This window comes from Ursus maritimus, unplaced genomic scaffold, assembly GCF_017311325.1.
Source record: "Ursus maritimus isolate PB19 unplaced genomic scaffold, ASM1731132v1 scaffold_16, whole genome shotgun sequence".
Lineage (NCBI taxonomy): Eukaryota > Metazoa > Chordata > Mammalia > Carnivora > Ursidae > Ursus > Ursus maritimus.
The window spans coordinates 23795990-23812189 of NW_024424008.1; the positions used below are offsets into that span (position 1 = coordinate 23795990).

A 16200-nucleotide genomic window follows, 5' to 3' on the forward strand; every position below is an offset into this window, starting at 1 on the left:
GAGATGGAATCCTTCCTGGAAACCTATAAACTACCAAGATTGAAACCGGAAGAAATTGATTCCTTAAACAGGCCAATTAATTATGAAGAAATTGAGTCAGTGATAAACAACCTTCCAAATAACAAAACTCCAGGCCCGGACGGTTTTCCTGGGGAATTCTACCAAACATTCAAAGAAGAAATAATACCTATTCTCCTAAAGCTATTTCAAAAAATAGAAACAGAAGGAAAGCTACCAAACTCATTCTATGAGGCCAATATTACCTTGATCCCCAAACCAGGCAAAGACCCCCTCAAAAAGGAGAATTACAGACCGATTTCCCTAATGAATATGGACGCCAAAATCCTCAACAAGATACTTGCTAATAGAATCCAACAGTACATTAAAAGGATTATCCATCACGATCAAGTGGGATTCATACCTGGGATGCAAGCGTGGTTCAATATTCGCAAATCAATCAGCGTGATACATCATATCAACAAGAAAAGACTCAGGAACCATATGATCCTCTCAATCGATGCCGAAAAAGCATTTGACAAAATACAGCATCCTTTCCTGATTAAAACCCTTCAGAGTGTAGGAATAGAAGGTACATTTCTCAATCTCATAAAAGCCATCTATGAAAAGCCTACTGCAAATATTATTCTCAATGGGGAAAAGCTGGAAGCCTTTCCCTTAAGATCAGGAACTCGACAAGGATGCCCACTCTCGCCACTATTATTCAACATAGTACTAGAAGTCCTTGCAACAGCAATCAGACGACAAAAAGGGATCAAAGGTATTCAAATTGGCAAAGAAGAAGTCAAAATGTCTCTCTTTGCAGATGACATGATACTCTATATGGAAAACCCAAAAGAAGCCACTCCCAAACTATTAGAAGTTATAGAGCAATTCAGTAACGTGGCGGGATACAAAATCAATGCTCAGAAATCAGTTGCATTTCTATACACGAATAACGAGACCGAAGAAAGAGAAATTAGGGAATCCATCCCATTTACAATAGCACCAAAAACCATACGTTACCTTGGAATTAACTTAACCAGAGACGTAAAGGACCTATATTCTAGAAACTATAAATCACTCTTGAAAGACATTGAGGAAGACATAAAAAGATGGAAAGATATTCCATGCTCATGGATTGGAAGAATTAACATAGTTAAAATGTCCATGCTACCCAGAGCAATCTACACTTTCAATGCTATCCCGATCAAAATACCGAGGACATTTTTCAAAGAACTGGAACAAATAGTCCTTAAATTTGTATGGAAACAGAAAAGGCCCCGAATCTCCAAGGAACTGTTGAAAAGGAAAAACAAAGCTGGGGGCATCACAATGCCGGATTTCGAGCTGTACTACAAAGCTGTGATCACAAAGACAGCATGGTACTGGCACAAAAACAGACACATAGACCAATGGAACAGAATAGAGAGCCCAGAAATGGACCCTCGGCTCTTTGGGCAACTAATATTTGATAAAGCAGGAAAAAACATCCGGTGGGAAAAAGACAGTCTCTTCAATAAATGGTGCTGGGAAAATTGGACAGCTACATGCAAAAGAATGAAACTTGACCACTCTCTCACACCATACACAAAAATAAACTCCAAATGGATGAAAGACCTCGATGTGAGACAGGAATCCATCAAAATTCTAGAGGAGAACATAGGCAGCAACCTCTACGACATCGGCCAAAGCAACCTTTTTCATGACACATCCCCAAAGGCAAGAGAAACAAAAGATAAAATGAATTTATGGGACTTCATCAAGATTAAAAGTTTCTGCACAGCCAAGGAAACAGTCAGAAAAACTAAGAGGCAGCCCACGGAATGGGAGAATATATTTGCAAATGACACTACAGATAAAGGACTGGTATCCAAGATCTACAAAGAACTTCTCAAACTCAATACACGAGAAACAAATAAACAAATCAAAAAATGGGCAGAAGATATGAACAGACACTTTTCCAATGAAGACATACAAATGGCTAACAGACACATGAAAAAATGTTCAAAATCATTAGCCATCAAGGAAATTCAAATCAAAACCACACTGAGATACCACCTTACGCCAGTTAGAATGGCAAAAATAGACAAGGCAAGAAACAACAATTGTTGGAGAGGATGTGGAGAAAGGGGATCCCTCCTACATTGTTGGTGGGAATGCAAGTTGGTACAGCCACTCTGGAAAACAGTGTGGAGGTCCCTTAAAAAGTTAAAAATTGAGCTACCCTATGATCCAGCCATTGCACTACTGGGTGTTTACCCCAAAGATACAGACGTAGTGAAGAGAAGGGCCATATGCACCCCAATGTTCATAGCAGCAATGTCCACAATAGCTAAATCGTGGAAGGAGCCGAGATGCCCTTCAACAGATGACTGGATTAAGAAGTTGTGGTCCATATATACAATGGAATATTACTCAGCTATCAGAAAGAACGAGTTCTCAACATTTGCTACAACATGGACGGCACTGGAGGAGATAATGCTAAGTGAAATAAGTCAAGCAGAGAAAGACAACTATCATATGATTTCTCTCATCTATGGAACATAAGAACTAGAATGATCAGTAGGGGAAGAAAGGGATAAAGAAAGGGGGGGTAATCAGAAGGGGGAATGAAACATGAGAGACTATGGACTATGAGAAACAAACTGAGGCCTACAGAGGGGAGGGGGGTGGGGGAATGGGATAGACGGGTGATGGGTAGTAAGGAGGGCACATATTGCATGGTGCACTGGGTGTTATACACAACTAATGAATCATCGAGCCTTACATCGAAAACCGGGGATGTACTGTATGGTGACTAACATAATATAATAAAAAATCATTATTAATAATAAAGAGTTCAGCATACCCATCCTACATAGGAGAAATACAGATTACTTAATCAGGGCTCAATGCCTTGTTCAGAGCAGGCAGCCAATAAGTGCTTATTGATTAACAGTTTGCTAGTTATTGGTTTGCAAGTGGGTTATGCAAGTACCCTTGCATCTTGAAGGGTTAGTACTTAGCTAACAGGAGTGAATTTTTGTCAACTCCTCCCCAGAGGCCTCAGCCCCATGTCTCCCTGGTAAGAAAGGGCCAGAAGGATATGCAGAATACAAATACCACCAAATTCCTAGGAATTGAAGCGCTATAATATTAATGATACTTGGCTTTCAGGGGTAGAACCAGAAAACAAGCTAACTTAAAGAACTTTATCTACTCAATCAAAAGTAAGTGTAAACATTATTTTTTTCTTCCAGAAACTATTCAGGGCTAAAGCTTTTATTGAAATCCAAATAAAGTTTCTAAAAGGCAGTTTAACAGCATAATAGCTATTTATCTCAAGAGAATTCAAACAGCCACGAGAAAAAGAAAAAGAACAATCTTCTATAGAGCTAACAAAGCAAAAGTCCTTGTACCTTCAATTTCCTAGCAATTAAAAACCCAGCTTGTCCTTACAGATATAATCTACTTGGCCTTACAGTACCTTCTCAGAGTTGACAAAACAAAGCAACATTTGTCTTTAATTTTTAATTCACTTTTCTAATCTTTTTCAGATTAAAAAACTACTTATCACAGATAATTAATATCATACTATCTATGGCTTGAAAGAAACAGAAAAAAGAAGTGAATGCATTTATTGGTGTTTGTGATATCCGCAGGACCATTTCTCTTTTCCCTAAAGGATGAGCAGTTCGCACCCCACAGCCCTGGCCCAAACTGTTCCTTCTTCCTGCTCTGCCCATGAAAAGCATTTGAGCTATAACCCTCTTCCTGCGTCTCATGATGGAAACAAAATTATTTGATCAAAGGCCTGGTGGAGGATGTGGTCAGGAGGAGGAGGATGTAATCTAGGGACATCTGAGAACTTCCAGAATTAAACTATCTAAACAGCAGTATGGGGCTCAAAAAACTCGTGACAGATGGCAATTGTCTAGCATAAGAAGAATAAGCTTCATTTTTCTTCCCTTTATTGCTGGGAAGAACATGTTCCCTAAGTACACATGGGGAAAGTCACTGAAACGCAGTGGCAGAAATTGAGTTTTGGGGGAAATTCTGAAAGTATCTTCTGGTCCAGTCATGAGGACATGTGGACATGTACATGAGACTGAATGTTGAGTGACTGTTAGGATGTGGCCAAATCATGACTTTCATTAGCGGAAACATCATTTGAAAGGACTTTTTTTTTTTCCAATTCACAATACATGGAATAAAGTAGGTACACAATGGCATACTGTTGAACAGAACTGCATAAAAGAATGAGAATATAGTATGTTTTCTTTCTCAATTCTCACTTCTTCTAATCTAGGGTAGAAGGACCAGCTGAAAAACCACCATACAAAACATGTTTGAGTGGGAACAAATCTCAGGGAACCAACACAGAATATCAGAGCAAGCAAGCTTAGGAAAAATGACAACTGCCTCTGTCCCTGTTAACAACTAGTACCAAGCTAGAGGTTTTGGGACACAAAAGGTATGTCACGAAAGATAATTCTGAAACTAATATAACACTATATGTTAACTAGACTGGAATCAATATTAAAAATAAATACAACTACCTTACAATCCAGTAATCACACTACTGGGTACCAAAAAAACACTAATTCAAAGGGATACAGGCACCTCTATGTTTACTACAGCATTATTTATAATAACCAAGTTATGGAAGCAGCCCAAATGTCCATCAATAGATGAATGAATAAATAAAACATGATATATGTATTACCCATCCATATAAAACAATGAAATCTTGCCATTTGCAATGACATGGATGGAGCTAGAGTATAATGCTAAATGAAATAAGTCAGTCAGAGAAAGACAAATACCACATGATTTCATTCCTATGTAGAACTTAGGAAACAAAAGAAACAAAGGGAAAAAAGAGAGAGACAAACCAAGAAACATACTCTTAACTACAGAGAACAAACTGCTGGTTACCAGAAGGGAGTTGAGGGATGGGTGAAATAGGTGATGGGGATTTAAGAGTACACTTAACATAATGAGCACAGAGTAATGTACAGAATTGCTGAATCACTATATCGTACACCTGAAACTAATATAACACTGTATGTTAACTATACCTGAATTAAAATAAAAAACATAATAAAACCAAAAAGAAATTGGTTTCTTTGAAGATGGGCTCAAATTATGGAGCACTATTGATATGTTAGTCTTTAAAAAGTATCCCTATTGGCACAGCTTGAGGAATAGTTCAGTTCTACTCTTAACTGAATAATATTTTTTTAATATTGCTGGTAGACATTGCTATTCTCGAAGTTAATGAAGGTCCTAAAGTTAGAATTTCAAGAAAAGAATACTGTAGTAGCAAGCATATTTTATAACCAGAAAAGCATTTCTGGACCAATTCTTTAGTTTTTGTACTTAGTGCTTTTTCATTAAGAAGTGTCAAACTTTCCTTTTTTATTGAGGTATATGCTAGTCTCATTTGCAGCATCTATACTCTGAAAAAGTAAAGTAAGAATAACCACAAAATACTGAGATTTCTTTTCGTGTCAGGTTTGTAAAGACAGTCTCATTACTCTACAGTCACAGAATAGTTCTACTTTTCATTTCATGGCATACATTCTCTGTATATTCACAGTATGGCCCTATTTTAGGATGTTAGATAGTTTTTACTCTATTACCTTTAGGGTTTTAATGAAAGCAAAGACATTATGACCACTTTTAATGGTTGACAGTCAAAACAAATTTTTATCTGAGTTTTATATTTTACAATCCTATGCTTCATTATTAGCTTCATCAGTTCAAAAATACAAATATATCTCATGCAAAATGGAGTTTCCAAAGGATAGATAACTAGAGTATTTCAAGATAAACGGAATCCATCTGAATTACTAAGGCTATAAAGATGCACTTCCCAAGGTGGCAAATGAATCAAGACTAGTACAGGTTTCAAATACCAACTGAGAGAGAAGCTACAAATGGAAATTGATATAATTCTTCACTTTTGAGAGGAGTCAAATGTCAAAAAGGAACACAGAGGTCTCAAAAAACAGGATGATACACAGAAATATGCTAGAAGGGATGAACATAAAGATAAAAGCTGCTGTGCACTCCTAACATGATGAGCTTACACGATTAACTCAAGACTTAAAAACGAGGTCTGAGAACTTTACCATCACTGGAATACAATTTTGAACTGAAACAAAATTCCAGACATGTCACTAGGAAGGAAACATGCTGCTGTTCTCAGGTGAACCATATTCTTGAGTCTGGAATTCTGCTGAGTATTAATGTATATATTATTAGTTACTAAAGTTATTAAATCACTAGTAAAATAGTGGTATATTGATAAGACACATGATAAAAGAGATAAGAATTAAGATTACAGTCTGAGCAAAAGATTCAAAGTTCCACTAATACATTTTAGGCCTTGATATAGTAAAACGTTTAAAATTACATGCAAAAATATTAAATTCTGAGGACCTGGAAAGCCCATCAACTAGTCTAAGAGGCAGATCATTTCAGGGAAAGGGACTTCAATGCATGTGGATTGAGGAATGTGTAGAAAACCTTGCTCATGTAAACTAGCAATAGCAAAGAGTCCACCCCACAGCTTGCAGGGAGCTTATTTCTGTAAGGTACATTCAATCCTGTGCCTCCATTTCTTTTTATTGATGGCACATGCCATTGTCTTGTCTTTTCAACAGAGTAGTGATTCTCCTTGGGTGAGCAAATTTGAATTTAAGAATGTGGAAAACAATCAGAAATAAGTGTGATTTTGGATAAGTTAGCTTTAAGCCTACATAGTAAGACCTTTAGAAATCACAACACAATTTTGTGTATAATTTAGAATGTTTAGAATACTTAAATGGATATTAATCTCAGCATTTATAAGCCAATTGACTAGATTACAGAAGATACTATCAGTTTAGAAGGATTATATTAGCCAGAATCAGAAACTTGCCTTATTAGAGTGCTGAATTTGGGAGAATAAGATTTACTAGCTGTGCAATTATATCTTGATATGTTTAAAAAAACCTTCATTGATTAAATGTATAAATGGGGGAATTCTATCAAATTTATGAAAACATAAAGTGAAAATGACATTTTTAAAAATTTAGGACACATACATAAAATAAGATCTGTACATAAAAATAGGCTGAAAGAAAAAAAAATAGCTTAAGATAAAATAATAAAAACTAAGGTTAAGATTTATAACTTCAAGCACTACATATTAATAAAGTAAACATAATTATAATATTCTTTTCTATGATCAAAATCTCCCCTTGGGCAATAAGGGCCTATTGGCACTAAGAGCAACTATAAGAGCAAATGTGTGCTGAGCACACATATATCATGGAAAGCCTGTATTGAGTACTAAGAAAAAGGGGACAAGGGTTCTGTCACAAGTTGCTCAGAGAACTAAGTAGGATACTAAAACACTATACCAAAAGCCAAAATGTGAGAAATGACACAAACACACGGACTCTAGGATAGCCACTTTTCTGAAAAATACACCGTTTTATAATCACAAATGGTGGCATAGTGATGTTTCAATTGGCTAAGGCCACAAGAAATCAGATTTCTAAAAGAGTCTTTAAGGCATAAAGAAGTGTATTCCCCCTCCACAGCCTGATACATGTGATAATTTTCTTATTCAAATTTCCTAGTTATGATAGAAGTGCATTAAAGATCAAATATATTCTCACTGACTTCACCATGTCCCCATTTAAAGCATTACTCAATACCATATATAGGTTCAGCTGTTTTCTAAGGATTCATTCTTGAGTAGGTTCATTTGAAGTCGAAGAACTATCTTTATACTATACATGAAAAATGAAACCAATATTAGAAACACATTTCAGGGTGGAGGAGTAGGGGACCCCTTTTTCAGCCGGTCCCCTGAGTCGAGCTGGATAGGTAACAGACCAGCCTAAATAACCACGGAATCAGCCTGAGAGGCAGGAAGATACATATGGATCTCTACAAATGAACATCTCCAGCGCTGAGTATTGAGGTACCAAGAGGGGAGCCGTAAAACCGCGCACAGATATCGGAAGATAAACGGAAGGGGGAGGGAGCCGCAGCGTTTGGGCCCAGGGAAGCGGCAGCCACCTGCACGGGGGAGAGGGCGGACCCATGGAGGGCACCCGCCAGAGAGCGGACTGAGACTGGTGAGCCGTGATGCGCACCACCAGGCTTCTCCCGGAACACCAGAATCCCGGTGTGCTCACGGGATCCAGACTGAGACCGGGAGATCCCTGAGCGTGAGCGGGGCGGCTGGCGGCTGGCGGCTGGCGGGCCACCTGCACGGGGGAGCGGACGGACTCACGGTCGGCACCCACGAAACAGCAGACTGAGACCCTGAACCGGGTGCGCGCGACACCAGGCTTCTCACGGAACTCCGGAATCGCGGTGTGCTCACCGAGCATAGACTAAGACCGGGAGACCCGGGAGCGTGCGGGGCGGCCGGTGGCTGGCAGCATTAGAAACACAAAGGACAGAGACGCGCCGGCCTGGAAGTGAGGGCAGGGACGCCGGGTGTGGGGCGCACATCCCGGGACGCTGCAGGGTTGAGCAGCACCAACAGTAACAGAGTTAAAGTGGCCAGAGCATCAGTGGAGAACGGGCCGCAATCCCTCTGTTCTGTGACAATGCAGCCTCTGCTGCTCTGACTCTCAGAAGAGGCATAGGCGACCGCCAGGGAAAGCCGCCAGAGAACAAAAGCCTGGAAATACCGGCTCAGAGAGTGCCCATCCCCATCCCCCCTCGCAGGGGACACGGAGACTCTACCCAAACAGGGTTGCCTGAGTATCGGCGCGGCAGGCCCCTCCCCCAGAACACAGAAGGCAGGCTGAAAAATCAAGAAGCCCACAACCCGGGCGCCTGGGTGGCGCAGTCATTGAGCGCCTGCCTTCGGCTTAGGGCGTGATCCCGGCGTTCCGGAAAGGAGTCCCTCATCGGGCTCCTCCGCTGGGAGCCTGCTTCTTCCTCTCCCACTCCCCTGCTTCTGTTCCCTCTCTCGCTGGTTGGCTGCCACATAAATAAATAAATAAAATCTGTAAAGAAGAAGCCCACATCCCTAAGATCCCTATAAAACAAGGGGCACGGCCTGGGACCCAGTCAATAATTTGGGCTCTGGAAACCCCGCAACCTCTCTTCATCAGAATGACAAGAAGGAGAAGCCCCCCCCAGCAAAGAAAAGACAGTGAGTCTGTGGCCTCTGCCACAGAAATAATGGATATGGATGTAACCAAATTATCAGAAATGGAATTCAGAGTAACGATGGTCAAAATGATGAGTAGAATTGAAAAAACTATTAACGAAAAGGTTACTGAGAATATAGAATCCCTAAGGACAGAAATGAGAGCGAATCTGACAGAAATTAAAAATTCTATGAGCCAAATGCAGGCAAAACTAGAGGCTCTGACGGCCAGGGTCGCAGAAGCAGAGGAACGGGTTAGTGAATTGGAGGATGGGTTAATAGAGGAAAAAATGAAAATAGAAGATGGTCTTAAAAAAATCCACGCCCACGAATGTAGGTTACGGGAGATTACTGACTCAATGAAACGATCCAATGTTAGAATCATCGGCATCCCCGAGGGGGTGGAGAAAAACAGAGGTCTAGAAGAGATATTTGAACAAATTGTAGCTGAAAACTTCCCTAATCTAGCAAGGGAAACAAACATTCGTGTCCAAGAGGCAGAGAGGACCCCTCCCAAGCTCAACCACGACAAACCTACGCCACGTCACGTCATAGTGCAATTCGCAAATATTAGATGCAAGGATACAGTATTGAAAGCGGCCAGGGCAAAGAAATTTCTCACGTACCAAGGCAAAAGCATCAGAATTACGTCAGACCTGTCTACACAGACCTGGAATGAGAGAAAGGGTTGGGGGAGCATATTTAAAGCTCTTTCAGAGAAAAACATGCAGCCAAGGATCCTTTATCCAGCAAGGCTGTCATTCAGAATTGATGGAGAAATAAAGACATTTCAGAATCGCCAGTCACTAACCAATTTTGTAACCACGAAACCAGCCCTACAGGAGATATTACGGGGGGTTCTATAAAAGTAAAAAGGCCCCAAGAGTGATACAGAACAGAAAGTCACAGCCAATACAAACAAAGACTTTACTGGCAACATGGCAACATTAAAATCATATCTCTCAGTAATCAGTCTTAATGTAAATGGTTTGAACCATCCCATAAAACGCCACAGGGTTGCAGATTGGATAAAAAGAAATGACCCATCCATTTGCTGTCTACAAGAGACTCATTTCGAACCCAAAGATGCATTCAGACTGAGAGTAAGGGGATGGAGTACCATCTTTCACGCAAATGGACCTCAAAAGAAAGCTGGGGTAGCAATTCTCATATCAGATAAATTGGATTTTAAACTACAGACTATAGTTAGAGATGCAGAAGGGCACTATATTATTCTTAAGGGAAGTATTCAACAAGTGGATATGACAATTATAAATATATATGCCCCCAACAGGGGAGCAGCAAGATACACAAGCCAACTCTTAACCAGAATAAAGAGACATATAAATAAAAATACATTAATAGTAGGGGACCTCAACACTCCACTCTCAGAAATAGACAGAACACCCTGGCAAAAACTAAGCAAAGAATCAAAGGCTTTGAATGCCATACTCGACGAGTTGGACCTCATAGATATATATAGAACACTACACCCCAGAACCAAAGAATACTCATTCTATTCTAATGCCCATGGAACATTCTCAAGAATAGACCATGTTCTGGGACACAAAACAGGTCTCAACCGATACCAAAAGATTGAAATTATCCCCTGCATATTCTCAGACCACAACGCTCTGAAATTGGAACTCAACCACAAGGAAAAATTTGGAAGAAACTCAAACACTTGGAGACTAAGAACCATCCTGCTCAGGAATGACTCGATAAACCAGGAAATCAAAAATCAAATTAAACAATTTATGGAGACCAATGAGAATGAAAATACAACAGTCCAAAACCTATGGGATACTGCAAAGGCAGTCCTAAGGGGGAAATACATAGCCATCCAAGCCTCACTCAAAAGAATAGAAAAATCTAAAATGCAGTTTTTATATTCTCACCTCAAGAAGCTGGAACAGCAACAGAGGGACAGGCCTAATCCACGCACGAGGAAGCAGTTGACCAAAATTAGAGCTGAAATCAATCAAGCAGAAACCAGAAGTACAGTAGAGCAGATCAACAGGACTAGAAGCTGGTTCTTTGAGAGAATCAATAAAATTGACAGACCACTGGCAAGACTTATCCAAAAGAAAAGAGAAAGGACCCAGATTATTAAAATTATGAATGAAAAAGGAGAGGTCACGACGAACACCATTGAAATTGGAAGGATTATTAGAAATTTTTATCAACAGCTATATGCCAATAAACTAAGCAATCTGGAAGAGATGGAATCCTTCCTGGAAACCTATAAACTACCAAGATTGAAACCGGAAGAAATTGATTCCTTAAACAGGCCAATTAATTATGAAGAAATTGAGTCAGTGATAAACAACCTTCCAAATAACAAAACTCCAGGCCCGGACGGTTTTCCTGGGGAATTCTACCAAACATTCAAAGAAGAAATAATACCTATTCTCCTAAAGCTATTTCAAAAAATAGAAACAGAAGGAAAGCTACCAAACTCATTCTATGAGGCCAATATTACCTTGATCCCCAAACCAGGCAAAGACCCCCTCAAAAAGGAGAATTACAGACCGATTTCCCTAATGAATATGGACGCCAAAATCCTCAACAAGATACTTGCTAATAGAATCCAACAGTACATTAAAAGGATTATCCATCACGATCAAGTGGGATTCATACCTGGGATGCAAGCGTGGTTCAATATTCGCAAATCAATCAGCGTGATACATCATATCAACAAGAAAAGACTCAGGAACCATATGATCCTCTCAATCGATGCCGAAAAAGCATTTGACAAAATACAGCATCCTTTCCTGATTAAAACCCTTCAGAGTGTAGGAATAGAAGGTACATTTCTCAATCTCATAAAAGCCATCTATGAAAAGCCTACTGCAAATATTATTCTCAATGGGGAAAAGCTGGAAGCCTTTCCCTTAAGATCAGGAACACGACAAGGATGCCCACTCTCGCCACTATTATTCAACATAGTACTAGAAGTCCTTGCAACAGCAATCAGACGACAAAAAGGGATCAAAGGTATTCAAATTGGCAAAGAAGAAGTCAAAATGTCTCTCTTTGCAGATGACATGATACTCTATATGGAAAACCCAAAAGAAGCCACTCCCAAACTATTAGAAGTTATAGAGCAATTCAGTAACGTGGCAGGATACAAAATAAATGCTCAGAAATCAGTTGCATTTCTATACACGAATAACGAGACCGAAGAAAGAGAAATTAGGGAATCCATCCCATTTACAATAGCACCAAAAACCATACGTTACCTTGGAATTAACTTAACCAGAGACGTAAAGGACCTATATTCTAGAAACTATAAATCACTCTTGAAAGACATTGAGGAAGACATAAAAAGATGGAAAGATATTCCATGCTCATGAATCGGAAGAATTAACATAGTTAAAATGTCCATGCTACCCAGAGCAATCTACACTTTCAATGCTATCCCGATCAAAATACCAAGGACATTTTTCAAAGAACTGGAACAAACAGTCCTTAAATTTGTATGGAAACAGAAAAGGCCCCGAATCTCCAAGGAACTGTTGAAAAGGAAAAACAAAGCTGGGGGCATCACAATGCCGGATTTCGAGCTGTACTACAAAGCTGTGATCACAAAGACAGCATGGTACTGGCACAAAAACAGACACATAGACCAATGGAACAGAATAGAGAGCCCAGAAATGGACCCTCGGCTCTTTGGGCAACTAATATTTGATAAAGCAGGAAAAAACATCCGGTGGGAAAAAGACAGTCTCTTCAATAAATGGTGCTGGGAAAATTGGACAGCTACATGCAAGAGAATGAAACTTGACCACTATCTCACACCATACACAAAAATAAACTCCAAATGGATGAAAGACCTCGATGTGAGACAGGAATCCATCAAAATTCTAGAGGAGAACATAGGCAACAACCTCTACGACATCGGCCAAAGCAACCTTTTTCATGACACATCCCCAAAGGCAAGAGAAACAAAAGATAAAATGAATTTATGGGACTTCATCAAGATTAAAAGTTTCTGCACAGCCAAGGAAACAGTCAGAAAAACTAAGAGGCAGCCCACGGAATGGGAGAATATATTTGCAAATGACACTACAGATAAAGGACTGGTATCCAAGATCTACAAAGAACTTCTCAAACTCAATACACGAGAAACAAATAAACAAATCAAAAAATGGGCAGAAGATATGCACAGACACTTTTCCAATGAAGACATAGAAATGGCTAACAGACACATGAAAAAATGTTCAAAATCATTAGCCATCAAGGAAATTCAAATCAAAACCACACTGAGATACCCCCTTACGCCAGTTAGAATGGCAAAAATAGACAAGGCAAGAAACAACAATTGTTGGAGAGGATGTGGGGAAAGGGGATCCCTCCTACATTGTTGGTGGGAATGCAAGTTGGTACAGCCACTCTGGAAAACAGTGTGGAGGTCCCTTAAAAAGTTAAAAATTGAGCTACCCTATGATCCAGCCATTGCACTACTGGGTGTTTACCCCAAAGATACAGACGTAGTGAAGAGAAGGGCCATATGCACCCCAATGTTCATAGCAGCAATGTCCACAATAGCTAAATCGTGGAAGGAGCCGAGATGCCCTTCAACAGATGACTGGATTAAGAAGTTGTGGTCCATATATACAATGGAATATTACTCAGCTATCAGAAAGAACGAGTTCTCAACATTTGCTGCAACATGGACGGCACTGGAGGAGATAATGCTAAGTGAAATAAGTCAAGCAGAGAAAGACAACTATCATATGATTTCTCTCATCTATGGAACACAAGAACTAGGATGATCAGTAGGGGAAGAAAAGGATAAAGAAAGGGGGGGTAATCAGAAGGGGGAATGAAACATGGGAGACTATGGACTATGAAACAAACTGAGGGCCACAGAGGGGAGGGGGATGGGGGAATGGGATAGACCGGTGATGGGTAGTAAGGAAGGCACGTATTGCATGGTGCACTGGGTGTTATACACAACTAATGAATCATCAAGCCTTACATCGGAAACCGGGGATGTACTGTATGGTGACTAACATAATATAATAAAAAATCATTATAAATTAAAAAAAAAAAAAGAGTAGGGATGGAAGGGAATAGAAAGAGCCTAGAAATTTGAGAGCTCACATAGGTGGAAAAGTCAACTGCTCCTGCCCTGGAAATAGTGGGAGATAGGCTTCTGCTGCCCAACTCAAGCCCATTGCTTCAGATGTCCTGATGGTACCCTTCATTAACTTGGGAAAAAGAGACATGAAAACAAGTCTAAGAACTATGTCCAGCACAGAAGTTGGGTTGTGATTTCTACTATGTGGAATTGACCAGAAGTAAGTAGACCAGAACTTTTTGAGGCAATTTTACTGTTAAAAAGGCCATTAACTGTAGGAATCCTCTAAGCCCAGGTCTTCAAACTTCCAAGCAGAAAGGCTATGAAAGTTGCCTACCCCAGGGAATGCATGCACATCCACACCCACTTTGTCTGTGGCCTTGGAGGATAATGGACAGAGAGGAACGTCTTAGAGAGTGAAGTCAGGAACCATGGAGAACAATGGACAAGGGGGAAACCTGATGCTTGTCACATGGTAAATCCTCAATAAAATATAGTTTTCATTGAAAAAAAAAAAAGAAACACATTTCAAACTCTACTCAAATGCAAAATATATAATACATTGCCCTTTAGGTAATTGTTTAGAAAGAACATTTGGTACTTACCTGTTGCTTATTATTTCTGCTATTAGATACAATGGAAGATTTTATACTAATCACTTTCTTTGATTTGCAATAAAGAAATGAAAGAATAAAAACTGGAAATAATTTTTTATGTCTTTAACATTAAGAGTATTTTAAATCATGTTTTTTCTTTTCATAATTTCTGAAATTAATTGTTAGGAAGCATTTTATTTAGTTTAAAATAATAGGCTTTTTCATACACTCAATATGTACAACTTTTAAATGAGTGCTTTCCTAGTTTTTATCATTAGTGTATTCTAAGTTGCATTGTATTAGCAATTTAAAAGTCAGGGTTATTATTAATCCTGTTTTAAAAATAAATTTAGACATCATGAGAGAAAGTAACTGAGTTTAAAAAAACCTTGAAATTGCTTTTTAAGATATACATATAACCTTAGAAACAAATATACAAAATAATTTTTATATGTCATATAATCTGACCATGTAGAGTACATAAAAAAGAAAATACCTTAAAATAACCAAGGGTAAAAGGGGGCAAGAAGGTGGCAGATGGTTAAAGAGGATTTAGAATGTGATGGAAAACACATAAAATGGGTTTATTAACAATGCTTTAATACTAGGATTCAGTAATTCTATAGTGAGACAAAAGGTTTTCCTACATATCCCATGCGTTATGACAATGTCTTTATACATCACACTCTTGAGTACAATCTCCTAAAACCAGCACAAAGTATTCATGTCTTTAGTCTTGTCACTGGAACTAAAATAAAGAAACTTGCTACTGCCATTGAAAACATTTAAAAAATCAAACTAAATATCAACTGTTCAAATCTCTTCCTGGGATAAAGCAAGGTACATACCTGTAAGTAAATAAACATCAAACAAATAAAAATTAATTTTGGTTACTATAACACCAGTAGCTAGTGGCTTTGACTTGAGAAGCTTCTTTAAACGAAAATCTTAAATTTGCTTAACTGTCAGATCAACATTATGTTTTCCCAGAATTAACTCTTAATATCACATAATACTTTTGTGATTAAAAAAACCTGTAATAAAATTTTAAATAATTATTAAAACTTACTTTCTTCTTTCTTGCTAATAATGGCAGGCAGGGTGTAAATCTGAAAAACAAAGGAAGTCTAATCAGTTAATGACCCTGCACAGAAAGCAGCGGGATGTTGGTATAATGATACACAAAGGGAGTATCTTGATTTCAAGATCCTACAACTGGTCCAAATTCTTACTCTGTCAACCTACCTTGTTTCCCACTTCTTTCCCTCACGACTGTTCCAGCCCTGAGCAAGGTTCTACCCCTTTCATCTGATTTATATATCTCATTCTATTACCTGACATGAGGCACACTATGTATCCTTCCTTCAAAA

At 39.0% G+C, this 16200-nt stretch overlaps 1 protein-coding gene across 1 annotated transcript in view; it reads right to left on the bottom strand.

The window, feature by feature from the left end:
* The window catches only part of ARHGAP42 (Rho GTPase activating protein 42), a 320488-nt gene that overhangs the window by 43476 nt on the left and 260812 nt on the right, over positions 1–16200 (bottom strand). The window contains exon 12 of the mRNA XM_008688390.2: positions 15900–15939. Within this exon, the coding sequence (XP_008686612.1) occupies positions 15900–15939 (40 nt within the window). The remainder of the gene's footprint in view (positions 1–15899; positions 15940–16200) is intronic.